The sequence below is a fragment of the Chionomys nivalis genome, chromosome 4 (assembly GCF_950005125.1).
Source record: "Chionomys nivalis chromosome 4, mChiNiv1.1, whole genome shotgun sequence".
Classification (NCBI taxonomy): Eukaryota; Metazoa; Chordata; class Mammalia; order Rodentia; family Cricetidae; genus Chionomys; species Chionomys nivalis.
The window spans coordinates 49,493,577-49,518,600 of NC_080089.1; the positions used below are offsets into that span (position 1 = coordinate 49,493,577).

Consider the following 25,024-nt stretch of genomic DNA (forward strand, 5'->3'; position numbering starts at 1 on the left):
GTCCCAGATTCCCTCCCCTCCCTGCAGCTGTTGTGTTTTGTCTTTGCTGCTGCTGCTGCTGCTGGTGGTGGTTCCTGAGTTTTCATGAACCACAGTAATTTCCTTCATTCTTTTAATCAAGAATGCGCCCAGGCTTCGCTGAGTGCCCTCCTCCCTCTGCGTTTGGGACAGACTTCTGTGGCCAGCTGGGCAGTTTTATGACTCTCACCTTGGTCTTCTCTTCCTGTTTGTGAGAGTCTCAGCAGGTGACAAAGGTGAGAGGGGTTTCCTGGTCCTTTCCTTGTCACTGCAGAACCACGTCCAAACAGCCCAGCTTCCCAAGAATTTGCTCAAAACTCCCTATGAATATCTTTTATGCTTTCTTTTTCCTCATTCAATCTCTTGACCCCAAAGGAAATCACTGCCTCAAGACAATGCTTAAAAATCCCCACTGACCGTCTGTGACCCACACCCTATTCATACAGCTGTTCATAGAGAAAGCTCTGAATGCAGTCAAAATAACTGTAAGTCCTAAGAATGCAACTTTACAAACAGATTCCAGAGAGGTCACAGAGACGATAATCCCACCTGAGAGGAGGCTATTTTGGAAGACCCCAAGCCCATGCTGGCTCCTTCCATCAGTTACTAGTTTTCTGGTCTCCACAATTATCAAAGTAAATTTGTGCATTTCTGAGCCCACCGTGGAGATGAGGTTAGTGAGTGGGTTAAGCTCAAATGCCACTGCCATCAGTTTCCAATGACACCCAGCTACTCTTTTTCTTTAAATACATGTCTCCAGATTATTTGAAAATCTTTGGTTAATGTCTCGAGGTTTGTAAAAAGCAGATTCTGATCATTATTGCTGATATTCTCACTGCTGAACAGATTTCTTTTAGAGGTCCTCGCCCCAAGATGCCGTGTTTCTCTTGAAGGAATACGTAAAGTGTTATTGTGATTCAGATCCTGTAAGACCTTCAGCAGGTAAAGGGTGCTTGACACCAAGCTTGATGGCTTAGTTCAAGACCCAGAGCCCACATGGTGGATGGAAAGAACAGATCCCCACAAATTCTCTGCACACATGGGGAAGAGTGCATATACAAATTAATTAACTAAAAATTTCAGAACTATTGCCTTGGCCCAATACTATTTTTATTTCCTTTTTACTACCCATTTCTTTTCCATCGTCCCCTTCAGTGAGTAAATTACAAAATTTTAGGGGAGCTGGGGATATGGGGGAAAAAATCCAACTTTTAAAAATAATTTCCCCATGCTCTGGCACTATGGAGGGAAGTTTCAGGAACAATGTCGATCTAATCTGTTTCTTCCCAATAAATAAATAAATAAAAATACAAGGGAGGTGCCTCAGCTGTTCAGGAAGCTCTGGGTTCAATCCCGGTGCCTTATACACTGGGTGTGATGGTGCAGCCCTGTAAACCCCAAATCTGGGATGTGAAGTGTGAGGAACAGAAATTCAAGGCTGTGGGCTGCAGCCATGACCTGTCACTTAAGAGCTCATACTGTTCTTGCAGCACAAGGGAGGTCCACTCCCAGAAGCCATGTTATAACCGCCTGTAACTCCAGCTCCAGATCAAAGACTCTGGCCTCCCAGAGCAACTGCCCTCGCAGGCACTTACCCAGACACACTCCCGCAAACATGCAATTAAAAATAAAATAAACCTTGGGGGTGGCCACACACACCTTTAATCCCAGCACTCAGGAAACAGAGGCAGGCAGATCTCTGGAAATTAGCGGGCAGCCTGATCTACGGTGCAAGTACCAGGCCAGCCAAGTCTACACCGTGAGGCCCTGCCTCAAAATTAAATAACTAAAATAAAGATTATGGTTTTGAAGGAATTCAAGGTCATCTTCCTGCACAGAGAACTCAAGGCAAGCCTAGAATGCATGGGACAGTATCTTAAAAGGGTAGGGCCAGTTTGAAGGCTCTGTGACTAAATGCATCTGCCACCAAACCGGAGTTCAATCCTAATGCCCCCTGTAGCGGAAGGAAAGGAATGACTCCGAGAAGTTGTTGGCTGACCTCCCCACACACGTTGTGGCCCTTGCATCCTCCTGTCTCCTGACCCCAACACAAAATCAGCAAATGTAATTCAAAACCAAGTAAGTAAATATCCAGATAGTCTTTCCAGCTCGAGGCTAGTCATGAGATGAACTGGAAATTGGAGGAGCACCAGAAAGGCTATGCAATGTTCCGAGATAAAAAGGGCACCCCCCCGCCTGGGTGAGAAAGGCAGAGAGCGCCCAAACAGACCACCTGCGTGATAATTGCTCAACTGTGGACTTCCACTTCCAGGCGCTTACCACTTCTCCACTGCTTCACAGGGCAGGCGCCGGGGTGAGGGACATGCACAGTGATTTGTCCAGTCCTCTTCTTGAGCAAAACTGGAATTGGTAAAGGATTGTTGGTGACACAAAAAGTGGAGGCTGGTGATTCATTCCTGGTGATGTCTTGGGCCTGATTCCAGAAGGCAGTATTTTCAGGAGGGAGGGAGGGAGATTTGCATACATGACCTCACCCAGGAGCTCGGGGCCCCACCGCATATAAACTGGAGAGCCCGGCAGTGGAACTCAGTCTCACTACTGCCAGACCCAGCAACCAAGCAGGCAGAACCATGGCTGTGTTCCGTTCCTTGCTGCCACAGCTGGGGCTGCTCCTGTGCCTGGCTGTGGGCTTTTCTCCTGCCTTCTCTGCAAGTTATAATGACCCCTGCATGGTCTTTGATGCAATCTCTTACTCCACCTCGGACAACTTGGGAATCAGCACTCACATGGAAGTCTCTGGCGGGAACATAAACTGGACAGGTGAGTCAAAGTCATTCATGCTGCTGTCCTTTGTTCTCGCAGAACACAGCCTTCCATCCTGCTCCCAACGTGTGTGAACAGGGTGGGAAATGAGGAGGGGCATTTAATGCGAGAGAGTGGATTGAAGGATGGTTTCTGCAGTTTCTGGTCCATATCTGAATTACGGGTGGTCTAAAGTGCTCAAATGAACTGAGCCCCAGACAGACCATACCTTGGTGAACATGTGGCTGCATTAAAGGGACACTGTTATTTTGAGGGATTTCATTGAGGTGACAGTCCCATCAGGTCCACTTGACAAAATGACCGTACCTGGCAAAACACCAGGAAGGAGGATTTGCGCTTAGTGTGTGGGAAAGACCGCGTGAGCTAGAGGGAAGCCTCAGCAGGCCCCCACCCCACCACACCCCACCCTGTCTGTGGGGAGCCTGGGGGCAGAAACCTTAAAGGGCTTGCTGGGGCTTCACTGGACACAGTGGAAGAAGTTGCCTGACTCTTGGCTGTTCAATCATAACCTAATGTTTTTCTTAGAGGTATCTGGAAAGTATTTCATAACTTTCCCTTTGGGGAATTCAACAAACAGACCTACACGCTAAATAATACGCTTTCTAATTAGTCAAACCTGTTAGTCAAGGAAAATGCTTTCTACCTAGCTTTACTTATTCTTTAAAAAAATGTTCAATTTGTTTTTTAAAATTTCTATTATTATAGTGTGTGTTCTCTTAGGGTGTGCGTATGTGTGTGCACACACGTGCCCTGGCATTCATGCGAAGGTCAGAAGATAACTTTGTGGAGGTGCCTCTCTCCTTCCTCAATCATATGGGTTTGAGGCTCGAACTCTGGTCTCCAGGTTTTCACAGCAAGTGCCTTTCGCCTGAGTCCTCTCACCTACCCTTCCCCCACACCCCCCACCCCACCGCCCAGTTTTATAATAGCGACGTTTTCTTTGGGGGCTTCATAGATGAAAACATTTAGCCCCTGCCCTGACCTACTAGGCAGACCCGTTGATATCCTGGTTTGTAGATGAGCAGATAGGCACAGATGCTATAAAAATCGTGCTACGTCTTACAATGTGCCAGATTTTGCTCTAAGGGAAAACGCTTTCATTAGCCTCCCTTTTACAGAGGAGAAAAGGAGGCATATAGAAGTCAAAGGTCACTAGAAAGTCACAGAACTAATATTTGAACCTAAGGAACACAGCCAAGAGCCACCCTTTTTACCACATTATGCCGCCCTTACTCTCTTAAAAGCCTAAACAAAAAATTTTCAGAGACCACCTTGGTTACGGCCAGACGCTGTAACCAGCCTAGCACGTGAGCTGCCTTGCCGCGCCTTCCCCACAAGCATCCCTGCTCTCTCCTGTTTCCTGGGCTGGTGGGGGGGGCTGTCCCTACATCCGGCTCTGGCTGTTACAGGACTGTGCCCTTCTCCCTTGAGAAGTGGGTCTTTTCATACCAGAGCTGGGAAGATAAGTCTGTAATTCAAGCTGAGCACTAGGTGAGCGTCTGCGAGTGAATCCATTACTGCGGGAGCGGTTACAGGCTTCTGATGCAAAATGGCGCATCAGGAGACAGGCAGGTCTGCTGCTGAAATGGGAGAAAGAGAGATGGCTGGGGGAAGATAAGATGAAGACGAGGGAGGCCAGTGTGTGAGGTGGGGGGGGGGGGAAGGAACCAAGACAATGGGGAGAAGAGGGAAGGGTGACCACAGCAGCCTCAGGGAAAGGGAAAAGTGCTTCACTTCCTTGAATGCCTGTACCTGCTTTGCTCAGATTCCATTTCAAACCAAAATGCATGCAAGCTCCGAGGTCAGTCTGACTCATACTTTAAATTGAGGGTCAAAAATCTTCTGTCCTCGGGCATGAGAGGAGCCAAATTCCACACCTAGAAGGGTTTCCCAATGCCTTTGTAGAACCCTACGGCCAGGCCTCAGGCCTTCCAGAGACTCCAGTAGACACCAACCAGGCTAGCCACCTTCCCTTGTTTTGCTTTGAAATCCTTTTCCACTTGAGCATTCTGTCAACATTGGTAAACCACGTATAAATGGCTTGGCAGATCCTGAGAGACAGTTATAGCTTGGCCAACACCTCAGAACACCTGCCCTGGGCCTCTTCAGGAAAGAAGTCTGCAATATTTACATTAAGGCTATGCTGGGCCAGCCTCTGCCTCATTATTCTCGGCTGTGGACAAGAAGAATGTAACTTATTATTTCCCAAACTTTCCATCTTTAAGGACATTGAATAAAGGATTTTTTTAAAGAGCTAGAGACAGAACCCAAGACCTCAAACATGCTAGACAAGCGCTCTACCACTAAGTTTACGCCCACCCTGCCCAATACAGGGCTTTAGGATCAATCAAAAGTAGTTGTTTCAGCCAAACACTGGGCTGCTCTGATGCCTGCAGCAATAAAACTGTAAAATATAATTAAGCATTCAATTCTATAGAGCGGGTGTCAATGTTTCAGGTATGAGGGGAAAAGAAGGCTAAGTTAGCCCAGAGAGGGGTGTGAGCAAGATCTGGGTGTGTAAGTGGGGCTGGGGTGAAGGATAACAGAAAAAGAAGCCTCCAGGCAGGCACCCAGACATGAAAAAACACCAGACCCAGGTGCGGGTCAGATATGAGCCAGGTGCATTTGCAGAGCAGTTGGGGGCGGGGGGAGGTGGGAACCAGTTGCTGTCCCTAGAGTGGAATGCGGACAGAAGAGGTAGTCGAGGCTCCTGGGGTCCTGCAAACTGTCATTGACAGGGAAGAGGCAGGAATGTGAAGCAGGAAATGTTTAGGTTCTCTACGTGGGAGGGCGGGCACACTTCCCTCTTGATGGTTTGCCTGAGGAAGTGTGGTCTGGTCACCGAGAAGGGAGAAACTGAAGCCACAAATCCAGAGAATGCAAGTGCCAAGGAAGGCTGAAGCCCACAGTGAAAAGCAAAAAAGGACCAGTCAAACAACATCTGTGGAGAGCCAAGAGGATTGATGACTATCTCAACGACACCGCTGTGCATCGTCTTCTGCTACACCATGACACAAAAACGTACGACAAAAGTCAGCTCCTCTCTGAGTGAGTCAGGGCTTATGGGATTTGGGTCAGCTGACCTTCTTGGCAAGCAAAGTAGGCCGATGAAATATAATGTGCTTAAACATAATTAGTAATAGCATTCACAATTTGTCCAATATGAACCAGATGTTAGCATCTTTTCTTCAATCCTCTCAGAAGCCTTTACTGATAGATAGCATCCCACACGATGAGGGATAGTGTCATTGTTCCCCAGATCCAGAGCAACAAAGTGGGGACTTAAAATGTGTAGAGGTTAGAGATATAGCTTAATTAGTAGAGTGCTTGCCTAGCGCGTTCCAAGTTCTGGTATCTCATCAACTAGGCCTAGCAGCACACACCTGTAATGCCTGTACAGGAGACTTAAAGGCAGGAGCATTGGGAGTTCAAGGTCATCCTCCGCTACACCTGAGTCCAACTTAGGATGAGATCCTCTTTCAAAAAACAAAAACCGTGCAGAGTGACCACTGAGTAAGAAGAAATCAAGGCCCAAAGGTGTCTTGTCTTGCTCCTAAGTTCTAGAGTCAAGACGTAGATCCAAGACCGTCTGTCTATTGTGTAACGCGAGTCACTCATTTTGCTTTCTTCCAGGCCGTCTTCAGTTTCTTTTACAGAAACAGGACCGTACTGTCCACACCCTGTAACCTCTCCCTCCACTTCACACACCCCCACCCCCACTCCCGCTCACACTTCACTTTGGTTCCTTTTGGGTCACCCTTCCCTAACTTCTTCCTGGTCCTCTCCTCCTAGTGCGGGTTCCTGTGAACAGTTCCATCAGCGCGGTGATTCTGAAAGCAATGAACCAGAGCAGCCCCTCAGTGGGTGCCTGGGTTGGAGCAGATGAGGAGTGCAACGACACCAGTGTCCTATATCGAGTGACACCTTCCAACAGTTCCGTCGTCGTGGCAACGTGGATAGTTCCCAATTCTGAGAATGTGACTCAAGTCAGCCTGCAGTAAGGATTGACCGTGTTTCACTTTCTTGAACTTTTAAAACAGGTTTATATAGTTTCACACTAGCCTAGGACTAAAGCTAGACTGGGGGTGTGAGCAGGGAACCCAGCAGCAGCGCTTCTTGTCTGCCTCACCTTCCTTTGTTGTGCCTTTCATGCACACACACACACACACACGCGCGCGCGCGCGCACACACACGCACACACACACACACAATATATGTAAATCTAGTAGCGAATCATTTAGGGAAAGTGTGACAATGAATAATGACAGTGGTTTCCTTCTGCCTTAAAAAGTGGATGCCCTGAGGTTCTAAGAAGAGGCCACCTGGAGGCTGGCATTGACCTTCCACAACCAATGCCTCTCACTCTGAGGGCCTGATATTACACTGACTTTAGAAATCAAGGGTTATGAAGAACTTAATGCACCTGAAAGGGCAACCCTGGCATGCTGGGTCCACTGTCAGCATTGTTGTCTCTGCAGAAGCTGGTGATGCTATCAAGCCATTCTTCCCTTGCTTGCCACACTCTGGACCTAGCCAGGCTTCATTGGCTCTAGAGGGGGATCTATTATGCCCATAGAGTGATAAATGGATGCCAAATCCAAAGGGAGCTACTACTACCAATTCTACCATGGCAACGGTTGCTAAGAAGCCAGCTAGTTCTACTTAGAGAAAGGATGCTGGCCACACTGGATGCACCAGCGGGTACAGTCTGCCTTCTGCATGAGAAACAGCACAGTCCCACCAACAGAGCAGTCTCCATCCTCACTTGCACACTTACTACCACACGCTAGTCTCTCTCCTTGTTTGTAATGTACACACTCATAGCCTTGATCAGCAAGATTGGCTCAAGGGGAGGAGGACACAAGGAACCCCACCATGGAGGGCACTATGCCAAGTAGGCTACAAAAGGGATGTCCAAGGTCTTGTTTGGCCTGTGGGATTTACAGTAAGCCTGGGAAGCAGGACCCACATACATGGAAGTCCTGAGGTAAATCACTTCCTCTGCTTTCCCTGAACACGGAGATTCAGAGAGAGCTCTGTTGCACACTCTCCAGCCATCCTCTGCTGCATCACACACATCACAGCTGCGACTGACTCCTTAGCTGGTTTTCTGGGTAGTCACTGATCTGTCTCTGAAGACACTGTAAGTGTCATGAGCATCAGAGCCGTGACTGTTGGGTGCACTTCTGACTGCTCAAACCAAGCACAGTGACCGGCATACAGACCGCGTCCCTTCATGAGTGACTTGCTGGCTGTCTAGACGAGGGGCTAATGCTACAACGGACCCACTGAGTTAATAACAACAGAATGCACTCTGAGGATCATTTAATGAACATTTAAGTACCTACGGTGTGTCGGGCGATATTTGCAACAGAGCCTGCCCTCTAGTGGGTAGAGAAGCTCATAGCAACTCAATATAAAGAAAAGGTGGGCGATCTGTCAGGGTTAACCATAGGGAAACTGGGCTTGAAGGATGTCATTTAATTTCTGGACAGATAGCCCAGGGAAGTTATTACAAACAAAGAGAGTCTCTTGAACAAGGGACAAAGATGTGTATCAGCCTGTGGGGAGTTCCTAATTATAAAACTGGTGGGGATAGGAGACAGGAGAGCTAAGACCCTGAAGGAGTTCAGTCAAGTCCATATGAACGAGGTCAATATTTAATGATTAGTTTATTGTGACATATAAAAAGTAAGCCCAGAAGAGATTAGCAGGATGGGGTGGTCCAGACAGGCTAAGATGGATCTCATGAGTTCCACAGACGGTCCTCACCATCTCCTCTTGATTTGCCCTCCAGGGTCTTCCTTGCTTCCACCAACCAAACAGCTATCACGTCACCTGTGACACTGGAATGGCGAGGTGAGTTCTGTTCAAACTCTTTGTACATTTGCCAGTAAACCCAGGCAGTCTGGAAAATTATTTTACCCAGATACCAGCTGAATTTCGCACCAAACAAGAACCTAATGTGAGATTTTTCCCAACCTTCTGTTTTATGCTATGTGGAAAATGAAAGCAACTTTTCAGAAATCCCCACGGTCATCCGTGGCTCCAAATCCCTGCTTCAACGGGGACAGTTTCTGTCCAGTACTGGAGGCATGAGTATAAAAAAGCAACAACTTTCTCAGTCTCCACCCAGAACCTGAAACCCCACTCGCACAAGGCTTTCACAGGGTGAACTTTAACCGACCCGTTTTTTAAGGGAACTATGCAGGGTGGGGCTTGGAGAGCACTAGTTACACAAAAAGAATCGGTGTCACAGAAATGTCAATAATGTCATGTTCTTGTTAGCTTGCTTTTTGTTTTTGTTTTAATTTTTTTCTCTTGCAAGAGGTAGATTAACCTTCATACCTTGACACAAACTGAGAAAGTACATGATCCCTAACCTGCATCTTCCTATTCCATGTTTGAGTGTGTGTACACTCACGCGTGCGTGCGTGTGCATGCACATGCATTCAAGAGCATGCATGAATGTTCATGTATATGAATATATTCATGCATGTGGAGGTCGGTGGTCAGCCTCACCATGTTTCAGAGACAAGGTCTCTCGCTGTTCTGGGACTCACAAAGTAGGATGGCTGGCCATTGATTCCAGGGATCTGCCTTCTTTGCCTTTCTAGTGCTGTGATCACAAACACGTGCCACCTCTGGAATTTTCACAAGGATCTGGGAAGATCAAACTCAGGACCTCTCAACTGAGTGAAAGAACGTCATTGACTAAGCCCTCTCATAAGTTCCTAACAGCCTCAGCCGTTCTCAACACCACCAGAGGTTGCCACCATCTTTCCACAGGGCACAGACCCCAGGCTCAGGCTCACCCTTGCTCAGGCTCCTCGTCCTTCCTCTCTTCCCTTTTCTCTTATTTCCCCCTTAAGAAGCCAAAGCATTCAAAACTGAGCTCCGGAAAGGATAGTCAACTTACCTAAGGACACAGAGAACGTCCAGAACAGAACAAGGACTCCAAGTCCACTTCTTACTCGTTTTTCTAGTTTTCTTAGACTTACATTAAAACTCAGAATTACTTACATTATTTGCATTACTTAGACTACATTAAAACCAAAGAAATCACTTTAATGCAGTTTTAAATGTAGGATTCCACTAAGAGCATGTGTGAAGCCTTGGATTCAAATCTCCAGCATGGGGTACAGGAAAGAGAGCGAGTATGTATGCATGTGTGCACACATGGGGAAGACAAAGGAGGATGTCCTCTGCCTTCCTCTATGGCTGCTTTCTTATGACTCAAGATAGGGACGCTCATTGAATCTAGCACTTCCCATTTTCAATTATGCTGTTGGCCAACAAGCACCAACAATTCTGCTGTCTCTGCGCTTCCCAGAAAGTGCCCTTCTACTGAGTGCTGGGTTTATAGCTCCCACTACCAGCTAAGGGTAAGACACCCTTGAAATGTTAGAGCTCTAAGCTCCAGGTTTTCTGGTATCCAACAAGTCCCTAGGAGCACAGGCTTGATTTTCTTTGCTTCTCTAAAAGATAATCATTGAGATCTAGCATTTGTTTAGAACCTACAAAAGAAAATGTCCTGGGGCTTGCCAGTCTGAAAAACAAAGTCAAGGATTTAGACAGGGTATCACTCTGCCCCTATCTAGATAAGGTATCCCCTACCGACTTTAAGGCAGAGACCACTGTTCTTGGTTCTACACGATACTAAGTTCCACAAGGCCTTGGAATTAGCAAGAAAATCATAATACTGTTCTATGTTTGGGTCATGCTTGCAGTGGAGCTAAGGGAATGAAGATATTTGAGGGCCCACTACCCAACCAATGACAAATCCTTACGCTTTATAAATTCTGTGGGGCTTCTCATCCCAACAGACTATGTGGTGCTGGAGAGATGGCTCAGTTCAGCAGTTAAACATACTGATTGCTCTTCCAGAAGACCCAAGTTCAATTCCGAGCACCCACAGGGCCCTCACAACTATCTGTGACTCCAGTCCCAGGAAACCTGACACCCTCTTCTAGCCTCGAGGGCATCACATGCACGTGACACACATACATGCGTGCAGGTGAAACAACTATACACATTTAAAAAATAAATAAGCAAAATAAAATGAAGGAAAAAACACGGTACAGACCTTAAGTATAGAGGCTTATTTTTATTACTGAACAGTCTGAACTTTCTAGCTGCCTACAGCTCCCTCCCCCGCACAGCACTGGAGAAGCATTGAGTGACTTTTGCTCATGATCTCTGACTTTACTGTCTTGAAAACCAAGATTTCTTATTATTGTGTGTGTACCCATACAGTTGTGTGTGTGTGTGTGTGTGTGTAGGTCAGAGGACAACATCTTAAGATCAGTTCTCTTCTTCCACTGATTGTATAAAACTGAACTCATGGCCAAGGGCCTTTACCAGCTGAGCCATCTTGCCAGCCTTTTTCTAACGCCTACCCACCTCCCAACAAAGGTATAATAACATTGTTTTCTGATTTTTGTTCCTCCCCCAGCAACACCTGCACCCTTGACCCCCACCTCTAAGATTCCTGGGATCAGCCAGACCACAACTGTGACTGCAGCCAAGACCCCAGCCATGACCACAGAGAAGACTATGAGTACAGCCAAGTCCACAACTATGGCCAAGTCCACAACTATGGCCAAGACCACAACTATGGCCAAGACCACAACTATGGCCAAGACCACAGCCATGACCACAGAGAAGACTATGAGTACAGCCAAGTCCACAGCTATGGCCAAGACCACAGCCAGAAGCCTGGCCGTCAACGCTCTGGGCAGTCCCCTTGCAGGTGCCCTCCACATCCTGCTTGTTTTTCTAGTCAGCAAACTCCTCTTCTAGAGGAAACAGGGGAAGCAAATCTCCAACGACCTACAGAGAGCATCCTCCCAAAGCTAGCTCCAGGCCAGTGCTTAAACACGAGTGAATGAAGGTTCTACGTCCACAGCACACAACTCCGACCACAGAACTGTGACACTCTGAGGAACACAGACGTTTGCCTGGATCTTTCAGGGCACAAATTCAGCTTTTTTGTAAATACTTAGATCAGCCTAGCTGTAACCTCGAGTTCTGACTCTCCGTTTTACATGCTGATAGCCAATCTGAACTTCTGTTCATTGCCAAAGGATTCCCATGAGCCTCCTGGGTTTGTTGTGGGAAGGGAGATTCTTCTTTACTTTCACGATGATTTCAGGTTTCTAGCCAAATCTACTCAGGTTACAAAGAACTTCTGTGACGTATGTGACTGAAGGGAAAAAAGAGACAAGAGTGGTAGTCCCGTGGCTACTAGCAGATCCCCGTTGTGCCCAGACCAGCAGGTTTTGAAGAGTAGAAGTATATGAAAACTTTGTCTGAGAAGCCAATGACAGGACCCGTTATTTTTTTCCTCTAAGTCAAATAAACAATACATTGAACAAGAATAATGAATGTTAAATTGAAAGATAAGCTTTAAATGAGTGATAAAATACAAAGTGTTACCCAAATTTGTTTATGTTTTTAAAAATGTGAGTGGAATATTATGTGTGTGTGTTCTCAAGAACAGATGCAAGGTTAATTTCTCTCAATTTCGTTTTGGAACTTGTCAAAGCTGATTACTCCTTGATGGTAATTTTAACCAAGACATGGGCAAATATATATATATATATATATACATATATATATTTGTAATATTTATAGTACAATGTGAAACCAAAAAAAATAGTTATTTCTGACAGTAAGCCTGTAATAAAAAAATAAAGCTTTCCCTTAGTAATTATTTTTCTTACACCTTCCAGGGCCACCTACCCAGGGGTGGCATTGTCCTCATCAATAACTAGTCAAAAAAAGTTCCACAGAGTTATAGGCATACAGGCCAATCTGAAGGAGGCATTTTTCTCAATTTAAGTTCTCTCTTCCCAGATGACCCTGCCTGGGTCAAGTTGACAGAAACTAACCAACACACAAGATGACGAGATTTCCCTCAGACCGTTATTCTCTTCTATGTGCTGATTCTGGTGTCTGCTTTCACACGTGCTACATGGGCCAGTGTCGCAGAAATGTGCTAGCCAGAAACTGCCTGGTTGTTCTGTGCATTTTTGGAGATAAGAAGATCGAGGGGTCAGAGAACTTCTGAAAGCAGCCCTAATCACAGAGCTAGAAGCTGGGCATGGCAGTACTCCCCATAACCTCAGCACTCAGGAGGCAGAGGCCAGGGGACTATCAGTAAGTGTGGGACCAGGCTGCTCTCCTAGTAAGTTCAAGGATGGTCAGGGATGCACAGCAAGATCCAGTCAGAAAGGGGGAGGCAGGAAAGAAGAGAGAGGTCACAGATGGCGAAAGGCAGGGCTGGAAGACAGAACTGCTCCACCTGCCTGGTTTCCCACTTAGTCACAAAGTTTTGAGTGGGCCCCGCCCTTTAACTGGCTGAGATACAAAATAAAAGTCACCCCCGGCTCACCGAGTGTGTAATGACGACGGTGTTGTTCATGGCAGAAGCAGTGACTATAGAGTCAATGGTAGCCATCATCACAATGCATCCCGGTGTGCGTCTTTGAATTCCCTGCAGTTTGTTGTTTTCTGACTGGAGATGGACACTCGTGTCTTTCACCAGCTTTGGTGGTTTTCAGCCCTGATTTCTTGGTTCTTTCAACTTTCTCCTCTCCTGGAACTCCAGCTGCATGTCTGCCAGTGCATTTGCCCCCACAGGCCTCTTGTTTCCTTTGTTCTTCTTTTTTTCCTGCTCCTCAAACTAGATCGTTTCAACTGACTGGTCTTCAAGCTCACCAATTCTGCCTCTTCAAGTCTGCGGCTAAACCTTGAAGTTTTTACTTTATCTGTTGCACTTTTTAGCTCAAAAATTTCTATTGTGCTTCTTACTATAATTTCTCTCTGCCCACCCATATTCTTTGTTCAGAAATAATTTCCCTGATTTTAGTTTTTTGTCACAGTTTCTTTTTTATCCACTTTTGGTATATTTAAATGGTTGACTTCAAATCTCTGTTTCTTAGGCCCAGTGGCTGGGCCTTCTTTGGGAACAATGTCCGCCTTTCTTTTTCCTTTGACTTGACCATACCTTTCCATCATTTTGTATCTTTTGTAAACTTTTGTTGAAAACTGGGTATTCCAAATGTTAAAGTGTGGTACCCCTGGAAATCTGATTCTCTGACACGAATAAGTGGAATTTGCTATTGTTGACCCTGGGAACCAGATTCTCCGGAATGAACAACTGGCGTTTGCTATTGTTGACGCTATATCTGCAAACTGACTTCCTTGTGTGGTCGCTGAATTTCTTTTCTGATCTCTCAGCAGTTAACCAGTGACCATACAGAGTTTGTTAAATGCCAAACGTTGGCATCTTTGCCCTGATATCTGGTATTTTTGTTTGTTCTGCTTTGTTTTGAATAGATTGCAGAATTCTAAAAATTAGGACAGGTGTTTCCACCTTAATGGTTGCTCTGATGGCGAGACCAATGCTTGGTACGTTTTGTCCATCGGTTTTCTCTTACATCACCAGGTGCTCACTAGTGACACCCGCCAGCCCTAGTGGTAAGCACCATGTGTGAATCACCTCGCTTGAGTCTCACGCTAACTCCACAAAAGTCAGTCATTTGACGGATGAAGACGCAGCGAAGGAAGAGGATGTAAAGACCAGGATGGAGGTTCAAGTCTACATTCCCAGAACTGCAGAGACTAAAACAAGAAGATTGCCATGAATTTGAGGCCAACGTGGGCTACATGGAACACCCTGGGCTACAGTGGAAAATCTTGTCTCAAAACAAAAACAAAAAAGGAAAAAATAATAATAAGAGAGTATATTGCCCAGGCAGCAAGAAAGTAGTGAAGCTGGTTTTTAAAGACTGTTCTATCCCACTTGTGAGTCTGCCCCTTAATCAGGACATCTTGGGGGTTCCTGAATAGCTCAGAAATTACCAGAGATTCCCCCAGAAACACCAGCTCCCCTGGTCACAGTGGGCGTGGGTGTTCCTGGCTGACACAAGCTGTGTTCTCTGGCAGTGCTTTACCAGGCATCACTGGCGCCCGACCCAAAATAAACATTGGTGAATCCTGACCCAACACGCCAGGAGCAGTTTCGTATTTATCTTTTGTGGCCCAGCCTGTCCTTCATTTCAGGCTCAACGTGGAAGGTGTTGCAAAGAAATCTGGGTAGCAGAATTCAGCCAGGCGGTACAGCATCAGCTGAGCGAGAAAAGGAGATTAGAAGGCCAGAGACTCAACAGGCCTAACCTTCTATTAAGTAGGAGGGTGTACATAGGCAAGCTCTTGCTTCGTCTTCTGCCTTGTTTCCAATCTGTTAGACAGTGCTCACCCCCAATGTCTCAGCTCTCTTCCAGGTCTCAATTTGGGTTTCTCTGTCATACCAATCCTAATTTTTTTAATGTCTTTGGCTTTTTTGTTTTTGTTGGGTTTTTTTTTTGTCTTGTTTTGTTTTGTTTTTTTTATCTTATCTTATGTGTGTGAGTGTTTGCCTGCACCGGTGTAATGTACCATATATATGCCTGGTACCTATAGAGGTCAGAAGAAGTTGTCAGATCCCTTGAAACTGAAATCACAGATGGTTGTGAAGCACAGTATAGGTGATGAGGACGGGACCCTGGATCCTCCAGGGAAAGCTCTCTCTCCAGCCCCTTGGCCCTAGTTTAAGAGTCTAGTCAGGGAAGATAAGTAGATGTTACCCTATGCCGCATCTGAGTCGTTAACATGGGCGTATTGCCGAGGACTGTGAAGCAGAACCCAGGCTCTCGGGAGAATGTAGTGCTCCATGAGAGACATCCCCGTGGACTCCGAAGGTAGAACCCAAGTGCTCCACGAGAGACATCCTCGTGGACTCAGGAGGCAGAGGGGTGGCTCAGTAGAGTCACCAGACAAGCTTGAGGACTGAATTTCAGACTCCAGGTTCCATGCCGAGTAGGTTTGATGACCTATCTGGAACGGGATCTAGTCCCAGAGCAAGCTGGGGACTAGCCATGTGATTTAGGAAAGAATTGACTACTGCAAGTTGTCCTTTGACTTTTAAACACCTGCCAAAGACTGCCTACTACCATGCTGTACTGGGTGGTTTTGACACAAGCTAGAGTCATCAGAGGAAGGAGCCTCAACTGAGGAAAGGCCTCCTTGAGAACCAGTTATAAGGCATTTTCTCTTTTAGTGATCAATGGGGGAGGGTCCTGCCATCTCTGGGCTGCTGGCCCTGGGTTCTGTAAGAAGGTGGGCTGAACAAGCTAAGTAAATAGCTCTCCTCCATGGCCTTTGCATCTGTTCCTGCCTCTGGGATCCTGTCCTGTTTGAGTTCCTGTCAGTGTTGAACAGCAATGCTGAAACATAAGCCAAATAAACCCTTTCCTGCCAAACTTGCTTTTTAGGTCATGGTGTTTGCTGTAGCTGTAGAAATCCTAACTAAGTTCTCTTTTGTTCAAGCTTCCTTCAGTTGACTTCCTGGAATGTGGTGGCTTGAATGTAATTGGCCCTATGATCTCACGGAAAGAGGTACTACTACTAGGAGGTGTGGCTTTGATGGAGGAAATGTGTCACTGTGGGGGTGGGCTTTGAGGTTTCCTATGTTCAGGATACTGCCCAATGTATCAGTCAACTTCCTGTTGCCTGCAAGCTATAGGACCTCCGCTCCAGCACCACATCTGCCTACATCACCATGGTGATGATGGACTGAAACTGTAAGCCAGACTCGTTCTTTTTTGTTGTTGTTGTTTGTGTTTTTATTTTTAGAGACAGGGTTTCTCTGGGTAGCTCCTGCTGTCCTGGAACTACTCTGTAGACCATCTCTGCATCTATGTCCCCAAAGTACTTGGCCCAAGATTGCTTTTTCTTTTCCCTTGGCCTCCTTTTCCAAACTCAGCTCTTAATTATGTAGAACAATTTCATCTTCCTGACCCGTTGTCCATTCTTTGAATTCTGTGTAGAAGAACAGCCAGGAACTGACCCAGACAGCTAGAGGCCGTTCTGCTGAGATCATCCAAGACTCATCCTGAAGCAAACCTACAAGTACAGCTGGAGAGTTGCTGTTACCGCTACTGAAGCCTTTCCCCTGGATCTTGCCATAAGAGCCCTGGGTCAGGGCTGATAAGGCTGGTGTGGATGTGAGACAGCTGTGGAAGACAAGAGACTGAAAACTCCCAATCCTTGCTGTCCACATTGGTTAAGGACCAGACTTTACCAAGAATGGAAAATCCTTAGGAAGGCGAAGTGAGCAGGACAAGCAGGTTTGAGGGGAATCTTCGGAGCTGTTCTCTAAAGGACAGAAAAAGTGTCAAGAGTGTTATCTAGTGCAGGCTCCAGGGATTCAGTATCTCAAACATCTGGAGAGGCAGGGTCAGCCAGGTTTTCAGAGATGGCAGGTGTGTTCATTCATTACTCAGTAAAAGAATGTAGTCAGGACCCTGTGTCTGTGGGCTCAACAACCATGTGTCAACCAATTCAACTGCCAATCAAAAATACCCTGGGGAGGGGGTTGCATCAGTTTTGAACATATACAGGCTCACTAAACAAAACAGTGTAAGAGCTACTCACCAAGGCTTTTGTATTATGTATTAGAGGCCCACCGATGACTTAAAGTCTATGAGAGGATAGTCATAGGTTCTATGAGATGCTGGGCCATACAGACTATGGTAAGCAGAGTGAAGCTTGTAGTGTGTGTGTGTCTGTGTGTCTGTGTCTGTGTGCATGTGCGTGTGTGTGTGTGTGTGTGTTTGGAGGTATGTACATGTGAATGCAAGTACCCATGGAAGCCAGAAGAGAAAATCGGATGCCCTGGAGCTGAGTTACAGGAAATTATAAGCCTCCTGACATGGGTGCTGGAGATCAAACCATAGTCCTCTGGGAGAGCAGTACAGGCTCTTAGCTACAGGGTTAGATCTCCGGCCCCTGAATCACTCTTTGAGAAAGGTCCCTTCTTTAGAAGGAGCATGAAGGGAACCAAGGAAGAGCAGACAAAGAAACAATATCCGAGTCTAGTAAGAAAGAACATGACAGGTTTTGTTTGGTCTTGTTTTTGAAACAGGGTCCCACTATGTGGCCCTGACTGACCTCAAACTTGCTATTTAAATGAGACTGGCCTGGAACTCTCAGAGAACTGCCTGCCATTCCTTCTGAGTACTAAGATTAAAGGCGTGCATCACCATGCCCGGTGTGGTGGCAATTTTGACAAGGGTAGTGGCAGCAGAAATAGAGCAATTACAATAAATGCTCTACATTTGGGAAGAAGAGTTCTGATGGGTTAGATGTGGGAGGTGAGGAGGGGTTGGCATATGGGGGAATCAAGGACAACACCCAGATTTCTGACCTGAAGAAAAGAACGGATGGTAGTGGCATGGGAGACTGGCAGACGGGGAGAAACTAGAGCTCCGTGTTGGCATGTTAAATGTGACACATCTGTGAGATATCCACCCGCAGTTTGCGAGCAGATAGAAATTGTAACAGGTAAAGAACACCGTCTCATATCACCAGTTGTTCTTACAATACTCTTATTTACTAAGATACCATGAGAAGTAAGGAGTTTGAAATGTTTGTTCATGCACGCTATCACACTGTGCTGGGAATTTCCAGGGAAAAGTCAGCGGACTGAGTGAAGGTGAGCTCAGGCATAAGAGAGAACTTGCATCTCTAGGAACACAAGCCTGGGATGCTGCCTCTTATCTGTGTGCACAGAAGACTCAGAAGGGAACAGAGACTGGCCCCTCACTGCTCTGACAACTTTTCTGTGCTCGGGCCCCTTGGCATATCTCTCTATGCATTAACCATTCTCTCTGCAGGTACACAGAGACTTTAACCCTGTTTGTCTGGAACAGTTTCCAAGAACTGTACTGCAGCAGAATCTTGCTACAAAGCGAAACTAAAGCTGTTCTTCTGTGTGAACGGGAGGCTAGAATAGCTGCTATAACAACAGCAGTCTGAGCGCAGTCTCTTTCCCGGGGGCTTTCTGTTCCAGGAGGAATTTAAAAGTTAAGAGTTTGAAAATACAAGAGATGGTATACTGTGGACACAGGTACACCACTGGCCAAGACCCATCTGATCTTGTTTGTGCATGTATGTCTGTATGTGTGTATGGATGTATGTGTGTATGTGTATATGTGTGTGTATGTATGTATATATGTATGTATGTATGTATTGTGTTTGTTTATTTATTTGTTTGGCTGTTTAAGACAGGGTCTCTCTAAAGATATGCCTGGCTTCACCCCTCAAGTACTGGGATTAAAGGCATGTGTCACCATGCCTAGCCCTGTCTGGCCATTTTCACAACTCTTTGGTGGCTGCTACAAAACAACACGAGTGGTGGCTAAGTATACCAATATATAAGTATAGCTCCATTAATAAAAACCCGGAGACACAAACTGAAGTTCAACCTGAAGGTCAGAAAAGCAAAACAACCAGCTACTGGCTCTTACCTCAACCTCAGTCCAAAATGGCGATCCTGCCTCCAGGAATCTCGGAGTGAGACTGTGTGAGAACTGTCTCCTCCCATCTTATATTCCTCTCTAGTGCTGGGATTAAAGGCATATACCACTACCTCCCGGTTTCTATGGCGAACTAGCATGGCTACTGGGATTAAAGGTGTGTGTCACCACTGCCTGGTCTGTAAGGCTGACCAGGGCAGCTGTTTTACTCTCTGACCTTCAGGCAAGCTTTATTTATTAAAATACAAATGACACATCACTACAGCTACGCCTGTTCATTACACTCACACGATACAGTAACAAATCAGGCCAGGGGCTCATACTTGTAGCCTCAGCACTCAGGAGGAATGCCATGAGTTTGAAACCAGTCTGGGCTACACAGAAAGACCCTGTCTCAAAAGGGACCTGGGAGGAGGGTTGGGATGTGTATGGAAAAATAGCTCAGTTCATAAGGCACTTGCCACACAAGCATGAAAACCTAACCCAGAACCCACACAGAACTAGGGCAGGTGTGGCGGCTCACAATTGTAATTTCAGCGTCTAGGAGGAAAAGACTGGCAGATCCCGGGGCTCACGGGCCTGGCCTACTCGGCAAGCCTCAGTCAGTGAGAGACTTATCTTAGAAATAGCACTTGAGGTTGTCTTCTGTGTCTTCGAGTGTCTTCCACAACACTCGTGTGCACATGCACACACACATACACACACACCAAACAAAGAAGCAATCCAAGATAAATGATTACTGTTTCTCAATTTCTCCCCTTAGAAGGTTTTATTTTCTACTCCCCACCTCCCAAGACAGGGTTTCTCTGTGTAGCCCTGGTTGTCCTGGAACTTGTTCTGTAGACCAGGCTAGCCTTGAATTCAGTGATCCACCTGCCTCTGCCCACCCAAGTGCTGGGATTAAAGGCATGAGCCACCATACCCAATCTTAGAGTTGTTTTTATTTCTGAGAACTGTGCTTTCAGGAATTTTCTATTTCAAAACCCTACAATGGCCTCTACAAACAAGCCCTGTGGCCGAAAGACTCCGACAAAGGAAAATGTGCTTTACTCCCTGGTGCCCGAAGAGTCAGAATCCGCAGTCCCTGATTGCCTTTCCAACCTCATCCCTAGTGATCTCTGAGGGATACTTCACACACCAGCAGTGCCTGTACAAGTCTCTCCTCTTGAGTGTAGGTTAGACCTAGTGATTTGAGTGTAGGTTAGACCTAGTGATCTGCTTCGAAAGCATAAAATACAGGAGTAGCTGTGAGATACTCACAAAGGTGACTCTGGCTTTGCCGACAGGCTCCCTTGTTCACCGAGGAAGCCACCATCGTGTTGAAAAATGCTTCCAAAGAGGAAGAGCCTGAGGACTAAGTTCAACTACTCTGAGGAGCCATTGCCTAAGTGAGCTGGGAAGTAGCTCCTTCCTGGTCAGGCCCCGAGGTAGCCATGAGATGCTTCGTAGCAATCCTGAACCTGACATCCCAAGCTAAACCATGCCTGGTTTGCGGGCCCACCGAAACTGAGATAACAGCAGTGTGCTGTGTTGAGTCATGTGTGAGCTATGTTATTTGTTATGCAACAGTAGAGAACTATTATGCTAGCCCAACAGGGTGGTTGTAAGGATAAAACAATACAAAGCACCTAGACCAGCTAGAGTCACATGCCTGTGCTCCCAATACTTGGGAGGGGGAGGCAAGAGGACCTGGAATTCAAGGTTGTTCTTGACTATACAGGGAGATACAGGGAGGCCCTAAATCAGATATAAAATCATACAGGGAAACACCTGACACCACAGAAGGCCCAGCACAGTTTCGGCTCCATTCTCTTCCCCACCTGTATCCCCTGCCACCCCCACAATACTGACACCCCCTGCTTCGTGTCCCCAGACCCCTGCCACGCCCACAATACAGACACCCACTGCTTCGTGTCCCCAGACCCCTGCCACGCCCACAATACAGACACCCCCTGCTTCGTGTCCAGACCCCTGCCACCCCCACAATACTGACACCCCCTGCTTCGTGTCCAGACCCCCACAATACTGACACCCCCTGCTTCATGTCCAGACCCCCACAATACTGACACCCCCTGCTTCGTGTCCAGACCCCTGCCACTGCTTTGCCACACCTCCCCTTGCTTCCCTGTCATCTGGTTATTTTGAAGTTGTAATAGTGAAACAAAATCTTCAGCAGCTTCCTGTTCCTAAAAGGGAAGACTATCTCCGCATTCAAAGACCTGTAGGTGCCCCTCCCTGCTTCTAGGCTCACATCCCACGATGCTATCACACAGCATCACTCTGCTAACACTAACCTCCCTCTATCTCAAATCTACCTCTCCCGTTCTCACCCTCGCCACTTTGCTCACTAACAATCACCCCTCTGGTGCTCGGAACCGCTCTCCTCCTGCACTCTAAGCACCAGCCTGCTACCCACCTACATTACTACCACCGAGGACACCTTTTCCCTGAGCTCTCCCAGACCTTACCACCCCACATAAGCTTCTTTCTTCTCTGAATTAATAACATTCACTCATTTGGCATTTCAAGCCATCAGATACAGAGACCATTGGGTAAAGGCACTTCTTAAACATTGTGGCCTGAGTGTTTGGTCCCCGGAACCTACGTGGTGGAAGAAGAGAACTGGATCGTGGATGTAGTCCTCCACCTCCATGTGCACGCCCCCAAAACTAATAAATGTCAAATAAATGATCATGTTTGGGCTAAAAAATTTAATCATCCTAATACAAGCAGAAGGGGATGGAGAGATGGCTCGGCGGTGAAGAGCACTGGCTGCTGGGTTTGATTCCCAGCACCCACAGGATGGTTCACACCCATCTGAAACTCCAGTTCCAAGGGTTCTTACAGTAAGTGTCCCTACTAGATGGCAGAAACTAACAAATGAAAGGCCCAGCACCAGAACGGGCTACTTCTTTTGGAGGTGTTGGTCAGTGAAGTCCCATAGATCCAACCCCCACCCCTCAACATTACAGGCTATTGCAATTGCTCTTGGTTACCCTCTAGAATTTGATGGTAAAACCCTTTTTGCTGGAGACACCACATGCTTAAGTCAGAAAACATGATGAAATCCAACTGGTACTGACCTGGAAGCTTCATCCCTACTGGCTAGCTTTCATAGGGCTGGAAGGTGCAGTACACACTTCCAGAGCAGAAAACAGCCATCAATCATGGCCAGGTGTGAAGCCCTCTAAGCTACAACAACGAGTGGCCTGGAAAGACATGCAGTAGTGCAACAGAGTCACAGATATCCCCTGGGACAAAGAGTAACTGTGGTGGTTTGAAGGAGAATGGACCCGTATATTTGCATGTTTAATCCCCCAGTTGATGAACTGTTGAGATTTATTAGTAGGTGTTGCATTGTTGGAAGGTGTTACTGGGGTTGGGCTTTGAACTTTCAAAAGCCCATGCCAAGCCATCTCTCTCTGTGTCTGTCTCTCTGACTCTCTGTCTGTCTCTGTCTCTCTCTCTCTGTCTCTGTCTCTCTCTCTCTCTGTGTGTGTGTGTATATGTGTCTTCTGAATCATTAACTAACCCTCTGAAATGTAAGCAAGCCCCCAATTAAATGCTTTCTTTTTTTAAGTGTTGCCTTGGTCATGATGTCTCTTCACAGCAAAAGAACAGTAACTAAGACATTAGCCAACCACTTTCCAATTGGATTTCAATCCTTTTCTACAAGATAAAACCCATACCTGGCACCATTATCAGGCTATGGCTAGACAGGTCATAGGCCCTAGAAGAGAAACTACTACTATTAGTCTACTAAACAGACTCTCCTAATGACTTATTGTTATACCCACAAATCAATGCATCTCTCAACCTTCATCTGAGAAGTTTCTATTTTTAGTGCATGGTGATTAACACAGACCCAAAACTGGCCAAGGTAGAGACTAAGAGTCTGAAAAATGTTCAGCCCTAAAGAGAACATTGATAACAAACATATGCACATACATGTACACACACACACACACACACACACACACTCGGTGATCACTGCAGAAGGAGAGGAAGCCAGACGTAGTAATGACCATAAGGAAACAGCATCTTCTGAACACATCCAGGCAGCTGCACATATGAGCTCACAGCAATTGCAATGGTATGCACAAAACTTGTGCAAGCCCAAGCCAGATCAAACCTCAGCATGGAGAGAGGAGTGGGCATACAATCCCACTACTAACTGTAGAGCTATTGGCAACTGTTAGCTGCCGGTAGATGGAGAGACAGTTTTCTCTAAGAGAGTAGTAGCCCCTGGTAAGTCAACTCAGTTCCAGTGGGAGACTATGCATCCAAGAGTTTTGGGGCAACATAAATTAGTCTTGAAGTGGGGAAAAGATGCAAAGCTAGGATGGGGTCTGGGGAAGAGCTGCAGGAGAGAGGAAGAAGTAAGAGGAGGAAAAAGAAACTTGAGAAATCATCTAGTAAGGATTCCATTTACAGGTAAAAGAACTAAACCTAGAAATGAGTGTGACTCTAAACTGGGACCAGCATTTGATCCCCAAAATGTTCTAGTTAATCAAATCTAAAACTGCATGCCAAGTCAGACTGCAGTGGCACAAGCCTTTAATCCCAGCACTGGGAGACAGAGGCAGGTGGATCTCTGAGTTCCAGGTCAGCCTGTCAACAGTTAGTTCCAAAACTTTGAGTGTGATAAAATTTCAATAATTAACAATTTCCATTCACTTATCTATTTAACAACAATAGCAAAAAAAATCAGAGAGCGCTATTTATTAGATATGTTATGTAGAGGAAAGGCTTTGCCCTACAAGAAATTCCCACTAGCAAGAGTGTAACAAGAAATAACAAAAGCAGTAATTACAAAGTCTGATGTTGCCTCTGAAAGAGAAATGTGGGGAGCCAGACTGACTCACGACTTCCTCAAAAGCCCCAGTGAAAAGACAAAAAGAGCCTTAGTTCCATGTCTTAGTCCAGGAGTGGACTTGGCAAGGCCTGCCTAGGGCTGGAGCTAAAGCCTTGAGCCAAGGTTGCGGCTTCTGGGAACCTGACTTTTGCCCCGGGGCTGTGGCTATCAGTCCTCAGGTAGCTCTATCTGAGGTATCCCATTTTCTCTTTGCCATCATCTGACTTAGCTCTTTGCTGACCTTAGTGATGTCTCCCCTGCACATAGTATAACGACACTATACCTCTTAATAAAGTTGTTTGGCATAAGTCAATTTATACAAGCCCTCCTGGCCCCAGTTTTTCTTATTTGTCATCTTTATTTCTCATCTCTGGCCCTCCCTCAGAACTCCTCGAAGTTCAGAGTCAGTATTGCTGCTGGTTTGGATCAAGTGGAGCCCAATATGGGGTTCGAATCCATGATCCTGAGATTAAAAGTCCCATGCGCTACAGACTGAGCTATCTGGGCTTCTGTCTTTCTCGGTTGTGAGCCTAGCCTTTATAATGGCTAGGCCACCTCTCCAGCACTAGGCTGGCCTACTGAGACCATTCCTAGACACGGACAAAGACTAGAGTTCCCTTTGTCCTTTCATCAGAACCTGGGAACATCTTGGGTCACTCTGGTTCCCTACGGAAAAACAAGACACCAGTACATAGTAGAGTATCTTTGGGTTTTTCAATGAACACTCACTAATTCACTCACTCATTCAGGGAGATACAGACAGACAGATTTTAATAGGAGAGCAAACAGAATAAGCAAGTGTTATCTTGGGGCCAACAAGATCCCTAACTAGGCAAAAGCATCTGGGGTAAAGCCTGACGACACGCGTGTAGACGACCATGGAGGCCAAAGGAGGCATGGGGTTCCATGGAGCTGGAGTTACAGGCTGTTTTACACTTGATGCAGATGCTGAGACGCAAACTCTAGTTCTCTGGAAGAGAACAGGAGCTCTTAACCTCTGAAC

At 46.4% G+C, this 25,024-nt stretch overlaps 1 protein-coding gene across 1 annotated transcript; it reads left to right on the forward strand.

Annotated features, from left to right (window-relative positions):
- Positions 1-2,523: 2,523 nt before the first annotated feature.
- LOC130873405 (placenta-expressed transcript 1 protein-like) lies at positions 2,524-12,391 on the forward strand. The gene is made up of 4 exons (XM_057768225.1): positions 2,524-2,799; positions 6,595-6,799; positions 8,600-8,661; positions 11,258-12,391. The coding sequence occupies exons 1-4, from the start codon at positions 2,610-2,612 to the stop codon at positions 11,602-11,604; spliced, it is 804 nt and encodes a 267-aa protein (XP_057624208.1). The 5' UTR covers positions 2,524-2,609; the 3' UTR covers positions 11,605-12,391.
- The last annotated feature ends 12,633 nt before the right edge of the window (positions 12,392-25,024 follow it).

Excerpts from the sequence above, each read along its gene's own strand:
- LOC130873405 (XM_057768225.1), top strand. The coding sequence starts at position 2,610 with ATGGCTGTGTTCCGTTCCTTGCTGCCACAGCTGGGGCTGCTCCTGTGC. Across the intron at positions 6,800-8,599 it reads GTGACTCAAGTCAGCCTGCA|GGTCTTCCTTGCTTCCACCA; the intron begins GTAAGGATTGAC and ends TTTGCCCTCCAG. Across the intron at positions 8,662-11,257 it reads TGTGACACTGGAATGGCGAG|CAACACCTGCACCCTTGACC; the intron begins GTGAGTTCTGTT and ends TTCCTCCCCCAG.